The sequence below is a fragment of the Triturus cristatus genome, chromosome 5_1, assembly GCF_964204655.1.
Source record: "Triturus cristatus chromosome 5_1, aTriCri1.1, whole genome shotgun sequence".
NCBI classification, from domain to species: domain Eukaryota; kingdom Metazoa; phylum Chordata; class Amphibia; order Caudata; family Salamandridae; genus Triturus; species Triturus cristatus.
The window spans coordinates 582,714,748-582,733,320 of record NC_140587.1 but is presented as its reverse complement, the minus strand read 5'-3'; the positions used below and the strand labels follow the sequence as shown (position 1 = coordinate 582,733,320).

At 48.2% G+C, this 18,573-nt stretch overlaps 1 protein-coding gene across 4 annotated transcripts in view; it reads right to left on the bottom strand.

Moving 5' to 3' along the window:
* MYBL1 (MYB proto-oncogene like 1) overlaps positions 1-18,573 on the bottom strand; it is a 687,544-nt gene that overhangs the window by 225,442 nt on the left and 443,529 nt on the right. For all 4 annotated transcript variants that reach the window (XM_085605513.1, XM_085605511.1, XM_085605512.1 and 1 more), the window contains one exon: positions 17,771-17,913. In XM_085605513.1, the coding sequence (XP_085461639.1) occupies positions 17,771-17,913 (143 nt within the window). The remainder of the gene's footprint in view (positions 1-17,770; positions 17,914-18,573) is intronic.

Below are 18,573 nucleotides of genomic sequence, written 5' to 3'. Positions count from 1 at the left end.
AGCTCAGTCTGTTTTGTCCTGGAGCTCCCAGGCATTCAGTCTCCAATCCGACCGTTGTTTATTTCCCCTGCCTCCCACCATCAACCACGGTGGTGAGTGGTCAGAGATTCCCCTTGCGAGGTATTCCACCTTTTCCACCGTCCGTACCTCAAAGAAATATTCAAGTCTGGAGAAGACTCCGTGGGCCCCGGAGAAGTATGAATAAGTGCAGTCTATTGGGTGGTGTCGCTGCCAGAGGTCAGTCAGTCCCAAAGCGTTCGCGAATCCGGTCAAAGGAGTGTGTATTCGGGTTCCTGTGGTAATGTGTGGGCTTTCAAGGTTTGGGTCGATTACACTGTTGAAGTCACCTCCAATAATGTGTGTGGAGGGGCCCGATTCTAATATCTTAGCTACTGTATCTATGGTTTGAGATTGCAGTTGTGGTGGGGCATAGACACTGATCAACGTAAGCTCTTGCCATCCCAGGTCCCCCGGATGGCGACGAAAGTCCGAACGGAGTCTGTCCAGATCTTAGTTGTATGGAAGAAGGGAGTTTTCCTAATAAATATGGTGACACCCCGAGCCTCTGAGGAAAATCCAGAGTGTGCAAGTGTTATGTATGACCCCCTCCCTATAAAGGCGCAATTTGTACCAACCAGGTGGGTTTCCTGCAAAAAGACAATGTCAGGCTCAAGCCTTTTGTCGTATCTAGCTACTAGTCCTCTCTCGATCTTGCTACCAAACCTGTTGACATTCCATGTCAACGCTGTGTAGGGTTCCTCATCCATTGTGCGTGCGTCTCTTTTTCGTCCCTATGTGTTCGGGAAGGTCTGCCTACTTGTCTCTTTCCCCTTGTTCCTATCTGCAACTCCGGCACTCCTACTGTTGGCTGTATGAAGAACTTACCCACAGGCATAACGGTAAATCTTTTATCCTTCAACCTATCCCCCCCCTTACCCCACTCTCTCCAACTTACCACACCTATCCCCTGAACTACCAACATGACAACCTGGCATAGGTGTAGCCTGAAAGGTCTGTATTCCCTCCCCTTCCCCTAATCCTCTAAAATGTTAATCAAACAATAAAGGATATGAACTTCAGGTAAGTCTTTTCGCTCAGGAACGCTGAGAGCAGTAATGTCTGGGGGGCTTCTTACCTGTTCTACAGTTTGTTTGCCATAGGCAAATCCTGTGTTTCAGCCTTCATCGCCCCTCTGTCCTGCTGCTGGTGCGTGTTCTCTGGATTTCCTGGCCCGGTACCTCTTTCTTCCAACTGGTTAATGTTCTTGAGGAGTGGGTGGTCGCTGTCCATGTCGGCCAGGCACTCCTTATCCGAAGGGTCTGTGTGGGTGCTGTACCGTTGGCTGGAGTATATTTTACTAGCTTTGGCTTGTGTCTAGTCCTCGTTCGAGTACATCTTCTTCTCCAGCATGTGTGGGATCCCCTTCAGGGGGGTCCCTGTCCGAGTTCTGCGCCCTCCTGTGAGACGCCTCTTTTTCACTCTCTGTGATTTGGGTTCTGGCCGTGTTGATACGTCTCTGAGTTGCGACCCTCCGGCCCTTGCCTCACACCTCAGAGGGGGGTGCTCCTCAATCCAGGCCCATGCTTCTTCTGTTGACTGGAAGAAATGGGAGCTGCCCTGAAAAATGACTTTTAATTTGGAGGGCAAGAGTAGCATGTACTGAATTTGCAGGGCTCCCAGTTTAACTTTCCCGGAATCAAATGTGCACCTCATCTTATGCACTTCCCGTAGTCAGGGAAGATCATTATTTTTTTGTTGGCATGTTTGATTTCACCAACGCGCCGTGACTCGCTGAGGATTGAATCACTATCTTGAAAGTTGAGAAATCGCGTAATCACCGGGTAGTGGTCTTGCATTGGGCATCCTGTTGGCCCGTTTGACTATAAAGCAGGGTGAGAACTTTGCGGCTGGGAGGGAGTCACACGGCCATGTCATCAAAAATGCTCCCAGGTCTGAGCCCTCCGTTCCCTCAGGAAATCCAATAAAGCTTTCTGTGTGCCCTGTTTTCCGCGTCGTCCACTTTCCATGCTACCTCTCTCATGGTCGCCTTAAGGTCAGTAATGTCTGCTTTTAGGTTGTGTCGTATCATCCACCCCGAGATACAGTTTTAGGTTTGGGTTACCCTTTTGGAGATATTACGCATGTCTTGGCGTAGGGGGGACACCTCTGACCTTATTTCTGCCATTTCCCCCTCAATGGCCTCCCTGGAGGCATGCATCGCCTGGAGGACGGTCACGTTGTCCGGTGGTTTTTGGGGCTCACCCTCAGTCTCTAGAGGTGGGGTAGCACCTTTGTGTATTTGTCCATTTTACTCTGCTTCTGGGTTTTGGATTCTTTATCCCTTGCCATCGTCTAGCCGTTGGGGTTGGACCTCTTAGTAGACTTCAATTTTCTTCTCTGCTCGCTGTGGTAGACTCAGAGGAGAGGTGTTTTGAGGATGGCCCGAGGAGTGGGAAGGCGGCCGATCCCTGATGTCTGGAGGGGGTCTCGTACACAGTGGATGGTGAGCGGTCCCAGACCCAGGCAGTGCCTCATGTGGTTTTAGCGCCCCTCTTTTGCACGTGTCCTGACACGACCGCTCGCTCTGCCGCCTCCGAGTGCAGTCTGCACCTGGCATTAGTTGCATCTCTTTAATCCAAGGGGACTCCTGTGCTTGGCCTCAACTGGATTTCTGTATCTCCTTAAGAGCCGGGTCTCTCGCCGGTTATAAATGAGGCCTGTCTTCTCTTCGGGCACTTCCCGATTCCCGCCCAACAACTCTCAGGCCCGCTTTCTCGGTCTGCCACGGTGGCGGCCTCTCAGGGTAGACCCCATATGTGGTCTTCCGTGACCTCATCTATTCCTCCCTCGCACCGCTGGGCTCCAGGTTTGTTGGTTTCTTTGTCGGGGGGAGGGGGATAGAGGCCCCTCTTCTCACCCCCTGCTCCCACCGATAGGTGGCTCAAGGTATTCCTCCCCCACCTCTGGGTCTCACTGCATGGCCAAAGCCGCTTGTCCCCACTACTCTGCCTGTTTATTTAGTCTCCAGCCTTCGGGTCCTTCTTCTGTGGACAGCTGGGCCGCGCACTACTGGTCGGAGGATCGGGAAGGGCGCGTTTCGCGGTGTAAGCCCTTAGGCGCTTCAGCCGATTCCTGCCTCTGTGCCTATGCTGGGATCAGTAGCTCTTCTTTAATGCGAGGTAAACAAGGGGGGGCAAATGGGGTCTGTCTGAACCACCGGTATCCAGTCGTCCACAGCCCCTCTCGTCTGCGTGTGGGCTCCCGCTCGATGGCTTTCTTTGGCCAGGTCGAGCACCCACTTCGCCCTCTGGTGTCTCACTCTGCGTCAGGAGGCCCTTTCCCTTTGCCTCACGTCCCCTCTAGCTGAATTAGGGCAGGGCTTCCCCTCCATACTCCTGTGGTCTGGTCCGGAGCATGGGGCCTTCCTCTGCGGCCCTCCATCTGTCGCTGCACCGCGCAGACCCGTTGGGCAAAGGGGGTCGCCTCTCCCTCTCACTGACTCCGAGCGTTCTCCTCCTCTCTGGGGGGGCCTCCGGAAGGCCTCTTATGTTGTGTCTCTGCTTCTGTCCTGATGGGAGGAAGAGGCCCAGTCCGCCCGATCTCGTCCGCGTGTCACTTGCACACGACTTGGGCCTGAAGCCCAGCGTTACGCTGAACGCGGGCCCAGGTTCTTTACTTGACTTGGTGTTTGCCACCTGGTATGGCTCTCTCCCTCAGTGTTCCATGGGTGAGCCACAGGGGAGCCAGACCGTGTTCTCTTTTCTCGGCGCGTGGGGTTTGCTCTGGGCTAAGCTTCCCTTTCCGCCATCTTGGGCGGCCTCGCGTCGCCACTGCTCTGTCTAGTTTGCTCCTCCACTACACTACTCGCAGCCCTTTTGGACGATTCTTGTGTTGCCCACTGAGTGTGGAGGGATGATGGCACCGAAGGTGGGCGCAGCAGATGGCGACTTGTAGGGCAGGATCTAGCTCAGGATTGGATTCGGGCTGCCGGAACTCCGGCAGACGCTGCTAGTCAGCCATGTTCCTGGCCACACCCCCCCAACTTTGTCTTTATTAAACAATTGTCCAGACACAATGGCCACTGAAAGCCTTATTAGGTGTGGAATTTCTTTGGTAGTAAAAATAGGCACAATGCTCTGGCCATAGCCTGGCTCTACTTTAATCACTCAAAGGATGTATCCTCCTTTGCCAACAAAAATGCGTAAGCCATCAAAGGGCACATCTGCGGCTAAATAAGAGTCTCTACCAGATAAGGCCTTACCGAAGGTAAGTAGCTTATTCATCTGATAGAGACTTCTAGCTGCAGTTCCTTACCTTAGAATAGATACCCAAGCAAATACCTCCCTGGAGGTGGGTCTGTGAACAGATTTGACCCAAATGTTCTACAGGACTGAACAGAAAGAGTGCTCATCACGATGGACCTGACCATCTAGGCAGTAATGCTTGGTGAACATGTGCAAGGACACCCACATTGATGCCTGGCAGATGTCCAAGACAGGTAAACCGTGAGCTAACAAAGTAGTTGCAGCCTTGGCTTTGGTAGAATGAGCACGCAAGCCCTTGGGTGTTTGCTTCTTGGACAATACATAGTTATGTTTTGGCCTACATGATACAGTGTGATAAGCTTCAGGAGGAAGGAGGCACAGGCCTCAAGAACAAGCTTGTCTGGGTCGAAGGTGGTATAAGGAAGGTGTACAGAGGGCCTGCATTTCGCTGACCCTCCTGGCCGAGGCTATGACCATTAGAAAGGCCGTCTTGATAGTCAGCAAACGAAGTGGGCAATTGTGTAGCAGCTCAAAGGGAGCGCTCATGAGGAAGGTAAGGTCCATGTTAAGATCCCACTGGTGCATAATGAAAGGCCTTGGGCGAAATGTGTGGCCGTCCTTTCAGGAACTTCACCTCAACAGGTGACTTGAACAAGAAAGGTTGGTCCGGCAACCGCAAGAATGCTGAAATGGCAGACAGATAACCGTAACAGTGCCCAAGCAGAGCCCTGCAGGGCAAAAAAAGAACAAATGGCAGAACCTGAGATAACGGTGCAGAAAGGAAAGGGGTGTAGATGTTTCTAGATGCACACCATACCACAAAAATTGTCCCATGGCTGGCGTACACCGTCATGGTGGAGGGGCACCTGGCAGCCAGAATAACCTCACAGACTTCAGAAGGAATTCTGCAAGTGGCCAACTGTTGTCGCTCAATCACCACGCTTTAAGGCGGAGGTGCGCAGGTTTGGGTGCGGAACCCTCTACTGCGACAGAAGATCCTCCCGAAGAGGCAACGATCGGGATACCAAAGTCCCCATGCCCAATCCAGAGCCACAAGAATTACTTGGACCTGGTCCTTCCTGATCTTCTTGAGAACTCAGGGAAGAAGTGGTATCAGTGGGAAGGCGTACAGGAGGCCGGAGTTCCGCTCGAGACAAAAAGCATCTCCAAGTGAGAACTGCCTTGGAAACTCCAGAGCTAAAAACTGGTGACATTGCACGTTCTCAAGGTGGCGATCAGATCTAACCAAGGCTCTCCCCACTCTAGAAAGAGACCTTGCACCACTCCCTGATACCATTTATGATCCAAACGGGCATTGACGGCTGAGTTGGTCTGCCCTGTTATTCAGGGAGCCCGGCAGGTGTGAAACAACCAGGGAATGCCCTGACATTCCAGCCAAGTCCACAGGTGCTGGGCCTCTTGGTAAATGGTGCACGATCCCACCCCACCGTTTTTGTTTTTAGTACCACAAGGCGGGGGTATTGTCCATGAGCATCTGCGCCTGCCTTCCCTTAATTGAAGGAAAGAAGGCTTTCGAATGCAACTGGATTGCCCAGAGCTCCTGCAAGTTGATGTGAAGCCCAGACTCTGCCGGGGACCACAGTCCTCTGATCGTGACCTCTCCCAGATGGCCGCCCTAGCCCAGAAATGACACATGTCACTACAGTCATCTCTGGGTGGGGAAGGGAGAGGGGTCTGCGGCTGACCCAATCGTGATTGTCAGCCACCACTGCAGGTTTTTTTTGTAGTTCCCTCCAAGATCTAAAGCACGTCAGAGATTTTCCTGATGTTGTGCACACTGGAACTTCAGGTCTCCCTGCAGATCCTCATATTTTAAGGGGCATGTGTCACAAGAAGGACGAAGGAGGCCATGAGACCCAACAACCTCAGAGCTAGTCTCACCGAAATCCAGGCTAGAGGATGAAACATCGGAATCATAGCCCAAATATCCTGGACTCGTCATTGGGGAGGATAGGCCTGAAAGTGCACTATGTCCAGAATAGTCCAGATTAACCCCATTGAGTGCAGGAGGTCCACCATCATCTGGAGGTGACAGACAACTGCATGGTGTGAGCCCGCCTTCAACAGCCAATTGTCAAGGTAGGGAAAGACTGCAACACCTGACCTCTGCAGATGTGCAACCACCGCTATCATTTTGTCAAACACCCGTGGGGTGCTGGTGAGGCCAAAGGGGAGCAGGGCAAACTGGAAGTGCTCTTGGCTCACAGTGAACTGCTGGTAATGTCTGTGGGCAGGTCGGACTGGGATGTGGAAATATGCATCGTGCAAGTCCAGTGCCACCATCCAGTCTCCAGGGTCAAGGACAGGTGGGACCTGAGCTTAGGTTAGCATTTTGAACTTCTCCTTTTCAGGAAGATGTTAGAAAGGTGCAAGCCTAGGATAGGACGAAGGCCTCCGCCATTTTTGGGTACCAAAAAGTAGCGGGATTAGCAACCACGATCTACTTCGGATACCAAACACCCTCTTGATGATTCCATTAGCCAAAAGAGCCAGTCCCTCCTGACGGAGCAAGGCATCTGTCCTCCGGTTGTATGTGGGAGGCATGGAGGGAGGGGCTTCCTGGAAAGGAATGGAGTAGCCCTCCTTGATTTGCAAAATCCACTTGTAGGATGTTATTGGTAGGCCTGGGTGGTAAATTCCGTTCTGCTCGCGGAATTTGGGTAATTTCGCGTTCCGCGGAGAACGAGGAATTGCCAAAAATTCCACGAACTGCGGCTTCGCTAAATTTTTTGCTTGTTCGCGCTTTCTAACTGCGTGTTCGGGAGATATTCACCCCCCCCCCCCCCCCCCCCCCGAGCACGCAAAACAGCGTTCGCGAACAAGAAAAAAAAGCATCGCGAACGGGCGGAACAAGCAATTCCGCGTGTTTGCGGAACTCTGCGTGCTCGCGGAGATTTTTACCATTTCACTGAGTTTTGCGAAGCCAGACTACGCAAATTCCGCCCACCCCTGGTTATCGGCTTTCAGTTGGACAAGTAAAGGAAGATCCTGCCACCCACTGGGTGCCCATGTTGGTGAGAGAACAATCTAAATGGGTTTGAAGGCTGCGGCTACCAGGGGATTCATGGACTGACCAGGCCTCTGGCTGGTGGTCCCACATGATCTGTGGGAACCGCGCCATGGCCACAAAAGTCCTGGGAACCCTGTTGGCCTTGATGGCTCAGCGGAAATGGTGTGGTTGGTAGCCCTTACTATAGCCTAGTAAGGGGTGAAAAGCAGATTGGGGTTGATGAGCGGCCATGGATAGGCCCAAGGAGCTGGCCGTAGCTCTGCTATGCTTGAAGTGCTCTAGTGTGGAGTCTGCCTTCTCACCAGAGGTGAGTCTTGGCCATCCCCTGAGAAGCCGGTGGTTCTCAGCCAGGCGTGGCATCTCAATGCCACAGAATGAAATCGCTCTGCCCAGCGAGTCGGCCATGTGAAGTCCACATCTGATGGCGAACTTTGCTGCATCTTGCCAATCAGCAATTGCTTGAGAGTGTATGGCTCGGGCTTCCTCGGAGACCATAGGCAGCATTTGCGCAACCAAATCTCAAACAGTGTGCTGGTATCGGCCCAAAAGGCATGTGGTGTTCACCGACCATACTGCTAGGCTGGCAGAGAGAAAATCCGCTTACTGAAGGTATCCAGCCTTTTGGATTCCCTATCCAGTGGGGTGGTGGGGAACATGCTGGGATTGATCCTAGAAGTGGAGGCTTTGACCACCAAGCTTTACGGGATGGAGTGCTGGGTGAGAGAACTGGTGTTCCTGGGAGCAAGGCGATGACAGCAGACAGTTGTCCGGTGTACAGGAGACACTGTGCAGGGCTTAGGCCAGGCCCCAAGGAGGACCTCTGTAAGGGCTTCATTGAATGGGAGTAAAGGTTCAGAAGGGGAGACTGCCAGCTGAAACACCTCTATCAAGACGTTCACCTTGACTGCCAATAGGAGCAGCTCATGGTCCAGGGCAGCCACCCTCGCTCCGCCACTGCGAAATAGGCACCCTCCTCCGTAGTAAGGATACAAGGAGAGACCAGGCCAGTGTCTGTTGAAGTGTCCAAACCACTGGCATCGGCCAGTTTCTCATTCCAGTTGTCCTCTGTGTCACAAGGAGATACAGGTAACCATGAGGGTCACACCAATCATCACTCTCGAAAGGACGGTTAAAAGAAAGAGACAGTGGCTTTGATTTGGAAGGAATGGTACAGTTAGGCACCAGAATCAGTGCCAGGCAATGCCTATGGGGCTCTGTTTCAGAGACGGGTATAATGATGGGGCCGGGGCCGCCAGGAGCGATGGCACTGCTGTGGGTGCTGGGGAAAGTCTTGTGGGCAGCGTCTCTCCAAAACCATGGGGCCCAACTGGCGCCTAGGGTCAACCCGCCGGTTGAGGACCGGCAGGGGGCCCTGCCACATCCTTGGGGCCTGAAGGTGCTTCAGAGGGTTAAGGCCATGCAATATGAAGTACATGGCCTTAAAAAACTCTTGGAGGTGGGTGGTGGTCGCTCTAGCTCAAGGAAACTCTGGGAGATGCAGAGCCGACCTTGCCACAGGCTCCACCACAAAGCGAGGCTTAGAATGCCGCTGCTCCCATGCCAGGTTTTATGAACCTGGGCGGGAAAGTCTAAGAGTGATTTGACTTTTTGGATTTCTTGTTCTAATGGGACTTACCTGACGATCTTGATTGAGACGACGACCATCAGGAGTGGCTGTGTGTGAAGACCTTCAGCGTCTCCGATCAGAGCAGGCCAGAATCCACGGGAGCAAAGATGATGTCTTTCCTCTCCCCAGAGACCACTCACCCCTCGCTTATTAAAAGAGCAGAAAGGGAGTTATATCTGAGGAGCGAAGAGACCGGAATGAGCCACCAGGATTCTTCTCGGGGGTTCTGTAGGGAAGCAGGTCACTGAGAAAATGGAACCTATAGTAAAAAAGAGAAACATATACAAGGTACAGGTGAAGACACGTGACTAACTATTATGAGTGTAGCTAACCCCCTCTATAAGGCACTCTTGTGTACTATCAACACTTACACATAATAGTATTGCAGGGGTTTCATATTTAGTTCTTCAACTGGAAAGCGTCACAGACAAGAACCAATGGAGAGATTACTCCTTAGATTCTGGATAACACTCTTCTTGCGTGTTCAACTATAAACTAGTATAGAGAGAATGCAGAACATCCACAGCGATCTTTGTCAAGGGGTGCACTTTAGTCTCTGACGCACAGTCTATGACCAGCTAATCACCAAGCGGCCCAATAATTAGAGAGGCAACAAAATAAATAAGTGCTCAGATGTCGAGGTGCACATTAGTGTACTTACAAGTCTTCAAGGAGTTTATGACTGTGAACGGGAACTGAAAACAATGCAGCACGTTCTTCCCACAGGCTGCAGAAATAAAGTTTTTTAAAGGGTTGTCAGCGCTTCCATAGCGCTGTTTTCAATGCTGCAGGGATAATGAAGTGTAGTCGTTGCCTCAGTGCAGAAAGTACAAAATGATAGCAGTAACCTCTGTCAGAATTTCACCAGAGGCTCAGGGGAGCCGTTTAAATGTTAGCGCGTCCTCGCGCTTTGCTCAAGAAACGACAAAAAATAAATAAATGCTGTGGTCAATTCCAGCGCGACTTCGCGCTCGGGCAGAACCGGCATAAAAGAAATCAAGAGAAAATATTGTCGCGACTTTGCGCTTCTTCAGACACCAGAGGACTAAATTAAGCAGGGAAAACAGCGCGTCCTCGCGCTTGAAACCTCAACGTTCCCAGAAGATTCAAGATTCCTCGCTACACACGGAGACGGCGTGCAACGAACACAGGCTCCAAACAATTCCAGAGTAAGGCGTGGCTCAACCACCAGGAAACAAAGCCAAGCACCTGGGGGTCATTTCGGAAAGCTTATAAGCTGGTCACGTCAGCTGCTTATCTCGTAGTGCAGTGTGGGAAAGTACACAAGCATGCTACCCTCCTGGTGCATCATGGGACGTGTAGTTCGTGAAGTGTAATAGTTCTAACGAAAGGATTTTCTTACTCTTTAACACTGTACAAGCGGTCCTGGGACCTTCTCCGTCACTGGTATCAAGAGTGTAGTGGTGTCGTCAGACGTCGAGGAAGAAAACAAGTTACTTACCTGTAACTTCACTTATCCTGTATTGGTATTTTTCATAGGTTCACATGCTTGAATCATCCCTGCCGTCGAGGTGGGAGTCTCACGGTAAAAATAAACATATATATAATAGCAGTAGTATATATCATAATATGCTATAATGCACTGCATAGTCATTCCAGTAGCCCATCCCTGTCCTTTTGTAAAAAAGAACCAACGTTCAAACACAGCCAATCAGGCTCTAGCACCCTCTAGAACACTCCACAGAGAGGCAAGTCCCTCAGATTTTCTAGCACAAGTGAGTGATATGTCAGTAATAAGGGAAGCCTCTCCTGGAAGGAGAGTGGGTTGCATCTGAATCTATGAAAGATACCAATACTGGATAACTGAAGTAACTTGTTTTCTTATCCAGTATTGGATCTTTCATAGATTCCCATGCTTGAATCAGAAAAGCTAGCAGTTATACAATTTTAATGTTAGAGGATGGCAGGTTTCATATGAATTGCAAACAGATATCCTCATAAAAAGTTATTCATGTACATATCCACTAAATATGTATGAAAATATGAAAAAGAAGCATTTATGCATATACCGAACATAAACCAGCAATCACTTGTGAAGCAAATACATTGAATTTAGCATTTGGAAAATATTGCTTGTCCTACCAGCTGCTTCCACCTCCGTAGCAAAATCCAGGCAGTTATGCCATGTAATTGTATGCACATTCTTCCATGTTGCGGACCGGCAAATTTGATCCAATGGCACTCCAGCAAAAACGCAGCTGAGGATGACACTGCTCTTGTGGAATGAGCCTTAGGTTTGACAGAAAGCAGACTGCCTGCTTTAGTATGGCAAAAATGAATAGCTGCTGCAATCCATCTTGCAATTGTTGCTTTAGTAACTGCCGTACCCGGCTTTTGCGCCCCATAGGATACAAACAGTTGATCAGATGTTCGGATGGTCTTATTATGTGAAATATAAAATTTGAGGCATCTCTTTATATCCAGTGTATGAAGTGCCTTTTCAGCCAGGGAATTAGGATTAGGAAAGAATGTTCGAAGAATAACCGGCTCATTAAGATAGAAAGTTGATGGTACCTTTGGAATAAATGCAGGATTCGTTCTGAGGAGACCGTAGTCATTAGTAAAGCGAAGGTAAGGCTCTTTAATTGTAAAGGCTTGAATTTCGCTGACTCTCCTGGCAGAAGTAAGAGCCAACAATAATGCAACTTTCTAGGAAATGTATTTGAGTTCAGTTCTGTCAATCGTCTCAAAGGGATGTTTCATAAGTTGCGCCAGAATCCGATTAAGCCTCCATTCCGGAGGAGGACCTCTTACAGGTGGATTTACTCTGAAAAAGTCCTTTCATAAACTGCTTTACCAGTCCATTTGAACAAAGAAATAAACCTCCAGAGAATTGCCTGCAAGTAGAGATGGCGGCCATACGTAACTTATAGATTTGAACATAAGGCCGGATATAGCAAGAGAGAGCAGATAAGGTAACATTTTATCTTAAGAAGACTCAAGTGGGTGCACATTGTTATGAAGGCACCATGAACAGAAACGCTTCCATTTGAGAGTGCAAGTTTTAATCGTGGACGGTGCCCTTGCTTTGGAAAGTATGTCTCTACAGTCTTGTGTCAGGTCAAATTCCTTGAACTCGCCGAGTTCAGTAACCACACATGTAGCTGCAGCGGGGCTGGATGTGGGTGGAGAATCTGCCCCCTGCTCAATGTTAATAATGTTGGCGATACTGGAAGGCAATAAGGTCTGTATTCTGAGAGGAGGAGAAGCTCTGTAAAGCAGTGCTGACACGGCCAACGTGGAGCAATGAGAATCATTCGGCATGGCTCTCTTTTCAATTTCATCAGAAGCCTTGAAATTAACGGAAAGGGGGGGGAACGCGTAGGCAAAGATCCCTGTCCATCTCATCAGAAAAGCGTTTCCTCATGAATCTTTTTCTGGCTCCCAGCTGGCAAAGAATTGGCATTTCCGATTGATCTTGGAAGTGAAGAAATCCAAGTTGGGCCTGCCCCACATCTGCAAGATGCACTTGAGAACCTTCTGATCCAGCTCCCATTCATGGCAAGAGTTGGAAGTCCTGCTTAAGGTTATCTGCCAGACTGTTCTTCACCCCTGGGAGATGTTCTACTTTGATTGTTATTTTGTGAAAGAGAAAGCCACTTCCATATTTCCTGTGCTTCCTGCAATAGGATGTGGGAGCGTGTGCCTCCTTGTTTGTTTAGGTAATGCATGCATGTGGTATTGTCTGTCCTTATCAGAACCGAGAAACCCTGAATCCTTGGGAGGAAAGCCTGCATGGCTAGAGAAGTGGCCCGAAGCTCCAGAAAATTGATGTGCATTTTTGAAAGCGCTTTGGACCACTTGCCCCTTATCCGGAGGTCTTGACGGTGAGCCCCATATCTTTCTAGAGAAGCATCTGTAGTTAGGACGAAATACGGCATCCGAGAAAGGAAAGATATCCCTATTGAGAGATTATTGGAATGCTGGCACCAAAGCATAGCTGACTGCATGAGTTGAGTTATTCGCACTAGGTCGTTGAACGATCCAGTCACCTGAAACCATTGATTGTCTAGTTCCACCTGTATTGGTCTCATTCTGAGACGAGTGCAAGGTACCATTAGAATTGCAGAGGTCATCATGCCCAGTAGAGATTTTATCAGTCTCACAGAGGCGAACTTTCTTCCTCTTAACTTTGTTGCCAGAGAAATGATATGTGCTTGCCTTTTTGTGGTCAAGAATGTCTTGTCTTGGATAGGGTCTAGTACTGCTCCTAGAAAAAGCGTCTTTTGAGAAGGATGCAGAACTGACTTCTGAAAATTGAGTTAACCCCAGGGAACAAAACATTTGAAGGCAAATTGAAGTTTCTCTTCAGGCTTGCCGAAAAGACGGCGCTTTCACTAACCAGTCGTCTAGGTAAGGAAACAGCTGCAGGCCCTGCAGCCTGAGATGAGCAGCAACTGGAGCCAGACACTTGGTAAATACTCTTGGCGCTGCCCGCCGACCATAAGGGAGAACTCTGAACTGAAAATGAGCACCTGCCACAGTGAAACAGAGAAACTTCCGATGTTTGGGATAAATAGGGAAGTGGAAAAAAGCATCCCGCAGATCTCATGTCGTCATAAAATCCGCGTGATTGAGAAGGTGCGGTTTCTCCTGCAGAGAGGCCATGCAGAAGGACTTTTTCTGTAGATATATGTTTAATTTACTTAGGAATAGAATTGGCCTCAACGCCCCAACTTCTTTCTTATCAGAAAGAAACATGAATAAAAACCTTTCCCCACCTGAGAGTGAGGCACTCTTTCTATAGCTCCTTTCTGAATTATAACCACGGCTTCTTTGCTGAGAAGTTTGAGATGAGGTGGAGTCTTCTTTAGAGGCGGAGAGATCTTTATAAATTCCAGGGTATGACCATACTTTACTATGTCTAGGACCCATTTGTCCGAAGTGATTTTTCTCCATTGGTCGAAATGTAAAGAAATATTTGTGGCACTGGGATTGATGTGTGGCCGAATTGTTGCAGGTGCTGGGGAGACGTCACTGCTTTCTAGCATTGTCTCTAGCCTGACGGGGCTACTTTCTCCTGTTTTGCTGTCTAGAGTAAGCTGCAGCTGGAGAGGCTCTATACGATTGTTGTGGTTGATAACCATATCTATACTGGTAAGTCTGTGGCTGGTATTTCTGATAGCTTGATTTCCTGTAAGGCATCGTCAATGTGTTTACCAAACAGTGCGTCCCCATCAAATGGCATGTCTAGGATCTTAATTTGCACCTCAGGACGAAAGGTGGTAGACTTGAGCCATCCTTGGCGACGGAGAACTGCTGCTCCAGCTAGTTATCGAAAACCTAATGAAGCCGGATTCATAGAGAAGTATATGATTTAAGATGCTGCCTTTTCTACCTCAAGCAGAATCTTCCGTGCTTCTTGCTTTTTCTCGTCTGGCCAAAACTCAAGGTATGGTGCAACATCAGACCACATTTGGTGGTCGTATCTACCTAGTATGGCTAAGTAATTTGCTGCACGCACTGAAGCACCTGCCATGGCGGTGAATCTTTTCCCAATATTATCCAGCCTCTTTTCATTCTTATCGGGGGGCACAGTAATGGGCACCAAAGCATTCCTAGATCTCCGCTGCGCAGCCTGGGATATAACTGAATCCAGCTTAGGTTGTCCTGCCAGGCATGAAGGTGCATAGTCAAGAGCTGTGTATTTTTTTGTCGATCCTGGGGAGGATTGCCGGTACTAAATAGGGGTTCATCATGATTTTTACGCCTTCTTCCCAGATATGATCAATGATGGGAATAGCTTGGGCAGATTTTCTGTATTGGCCCTGAAAAACATACAAGAAGCAGTCAGACTGCTTAACAGACATGGGAAGATGGAATCGATTTGCCGCTTTCTCCATAATAGCATGAAAACCCCCAATATCCTCAGGAGGAGAATCAACTGCTTGAGGAGCCAGCGTAGAAGGTGTCAGAATTAAGTAGTCTTCCCACTCATCTAGTAGCTTTCTTAGGAATTTCACCTTCCTCAGCAACCGTATCATCATCATCATCCTGCAACCTCTGATCTTGTGGCACAGGCACAGGATCCTGAGCCTCCGTCGTGGGTACCGAAGGTGCTGCTGAATCTAAAGCAGGCAGAGGAGACTGCTTTTCAACAGAACCTGCTGCAGTAGTGAAGCGAGCATGATAATTCTGCAGCACAGCTGTTAAGTACTGTACTAACGCCATAGGCATTTGTATCATGGGTTCTTGAAGAGGCATCAACACCTGTGGCCTTTTCATAGGTTGATGGTAATGTGTGCCATAATAGTCATCATCATCCTCCTCCACTTCTTGAACTTTTATGTGGAGTTGAGAAGGGCTGGTGGCTGGACTAAACAACCAATCATACTCTGATTCCTCCAAAAACTGACTAGGAGGCAAAGGAGAGATGTAAGAAGGATCCTGGTAAAAACCTCTCGTCAACGAGAACCTACAAAATTGGGGTGAATTACAATGAAGAAGGCCTTGTTCGTTGCGGCATCGATAAGATGTTCGTTGATGGTGAAACGGATACCGTCGATGTTGACATAACAGTTGTCAACGATGGTGTAGTCATCGTCGAAGCAGTCTACGGCAAAACTAATGTTGAGAAAGTTGTCGTCGTCGACGATTAGGGCATCGTCAGCGGCGGGAATATAATCGATGGAAGAGACGTCGACAGAGGCGATGTTGTAGTCGGAGGCCTCGTCGACGGTGTAGGCGCCGACGGGGAAGAGGTTATTGTCAATGATGGCACAGTCTTCGTCGATGATTCCATCGAAGATGGAAGCGCCAAAGAGGAATGTTGAAGAGGCAACTCCAAAGGTGGTTTCGTCGTCGTCAACGCCTTTTTTGACGACGAGGAGGACTTAACAGACTCTGAGTCTTAGGCTGTTTGAAGGTAGTCTTTGGGGCTGTTTTTTCCACAGATTTTTCCTCAGAAGGGAATGGCAGCTTCCCTTTCTTAGAGGTTATGTGCTGAAACTCATGATAGGACTTTTTAAAAAGATGTTTTGTGCACCTCAGGGGATTCTTCAAATCTGTCCCTTTTCTTTGCTAGATGGACTGACGCCTGTGAACTACCACTGCCCTCGTCAAACACCACAGAGGACTTTGATTTCAGCCTTTCTAGCCAAATAAGTAATCTTCCTTCCCTGTCTTTTAAGGTTTTAGAAGAAAAAGTCCTGCAGATCCTACAGTCCTTAACCTTATGAGAAGGGTACAGGCAATAAATACAATCCTTGCGGGGATCTTAAAAATGTAGCCTCTTCTTTCCACATGACCCACACAAGCCCTGAATAATCCTTTTTTAGAAGAATCAGACATTCTATACTCACAAAATCTAAAGATAAAAGAAAACTGAGCAGAGCTCAGGGAGACTCCCTGTCACAACGACGTGCGGTAGAAAATCTGAGGGACCTACCTCTCTGTGGAGAGCCCTAGAGGGTGATCGAGCCTGATTGGCGGTTTCTCAACTTTGGTTCTTTTTTTTACAAAAGAACAGGGATGGGCTACTGCAATGACTATGCAGTGCATTATAGCATATTATGATATGTATTACTGCTATTATTTATATGTTTATTTTTACCGTGAGACTCACACCACAATGGTGGGATGATTAAAGCATGTGAATCTATGAAAGATCCATTCTCTCAGCTCCTTAGGATTCATGGTGCAGCAGTCCTCAAGTCGTGGTCCTGTTCCACGCACCAGAGGCGAACCAGATGAGGGTCAGTCACAGACATCTGTCTCTGACAGGCAACACATGGTGGCTTCTTAGGAAACATCCCTAGCATGCCAGGAGATGCAAATTCGAAAAATGCCTAGACACAAAGTAGAGAAAAAAGTCAGTCAAAAAAGACGGCGGGGGTGGGGGGATAGCATGTAGCTCTCTCGGGATCTGCGCTGACTGGCGGGGAAAGTAAGGAACTGCCATCCGCGTACTGGGGTGGTGCCTGTACATGCACCACACATGTCACTTCCGGCACGGATTCCACCGGGCTGAAAGATGGCAACTACTGGCGTGCAGGGGATATTCTAAGGTAAGGAATCTGTAGCTAGAAGTCTGAATCAGTTAGAATGTATTTTCCTTAAAAATGGATAAGGTGGCCCATCATTCCAAGCAGTGAAGAGGACCAATTTGTTTTGTTGTATGTGCACAAGCTTCAAGCAGCCACTCACAGTGAGGGGTGTCAATGGCTGAAGTGATCTGACACACTGTCGTATGCTGCCATGGGCATCAGCAAAATGTGAATGACAATTTCACTCAAAAATGGCTAAAGACCACAGACACCCCCATCCCCATCCCCCCCCCACAAACAACACAATCTGGCAAATCAGCTAGAGTTGTTTCACAGCGAGACCTAAAAAGCAATTAATAGTCCATATGAGGGACAGGTTTGACTGGAGCATTCAAAATGCACCTGCCGCAGTAAACCATAAAATAAAAGTTGTCTTTTTGAATAAATGCTTATATGAGTTAACAAAATGTGGCAAAATGGGTGAAGGCAGAGTGTATATTTTACATGTAAAACAGCCCCACATGCATTGCAAAGCAAGCAGCCCTATCAGAGACAGAATGATACACCAAACAGACAACAGCATGACGATCAGAGAGAAATAATGGTCTCGGCTGATATAAGTTCAGATCCAAAATCGTTCAGGTCTGTGACTGAAAGAACCTGATCCAAATAAGCCAATGAATGAAGGGAGATGACCCAAACCCCACCCTATGCATACTGTAAGCAATAGGTGTATCAGACAGATGTTGACAACCCAGATTAAAAAAGGAGACAGGATTGAGGTGAAGACACAACAAAAGCAAGATAAATAAGCTTAACAACGAGTAAACACAGCTCTTACCCAGCATTTTCCTTTTGATGTTTAGGTGTTATGTCTTTGTGAAGCGGAGTTGTAATCAGAACTTTTTGCCCACATATTGGAGTGGATGTAAATGATGGATTTTCAAGGTTAAGTTGCTCATTTCCAGAGTAAATATTGAAAAACTAGTAAAAAAAAACCAAATACGTCACAGTTAAAGGTTATCGATTTATGCCAAAGCCTTATGAGATACAGATATAATTTCACTAACCAACCCATTTTGCATAAGGGTGCCTGTAGTAAAGTAAAATACAACAAAGTGAAATTCTAGTTTCAAACAGAAAATGTCGTACATAAGTAATAGTCAGTTGCATACAGTGTTAGAAATTATAGCTGAGTGGACGCAAAGAACAGACAAAATTAGTGTGCTTTATGAATTTTTGTTAACAAGCATTTGATGGTGATTTTTATTATTTAGGGTGGACAGTCACAGCTAGTGCAGAGGGTTTTGGGTAATAGGTAAACACAATTCACATATATCAGCATGAATCCAGCATCTCAGCGATACGAATGACTGTGTCTAAGGTACTGGTTCTTGTTCATATCATTGTTTAAAGAACTTTTTTTAACTGTTACCTGAAGAAACAGTAGTTTACGGACACTCTCCTGGTCTTGCTGCATCCTACCTCCGGAATAACAAGACCATATAATATCCTTAAGGGATGGAAGCAAAGAGGCTGTAACCTCCAGCGTGATAGGAATAGGTTTCTGCAACCATTGTTGTCCCATCTTCTTTGGCATGCCAGTTGCCTCCTTCACCTGGAAGGTTATGCAGATGAAAAGAG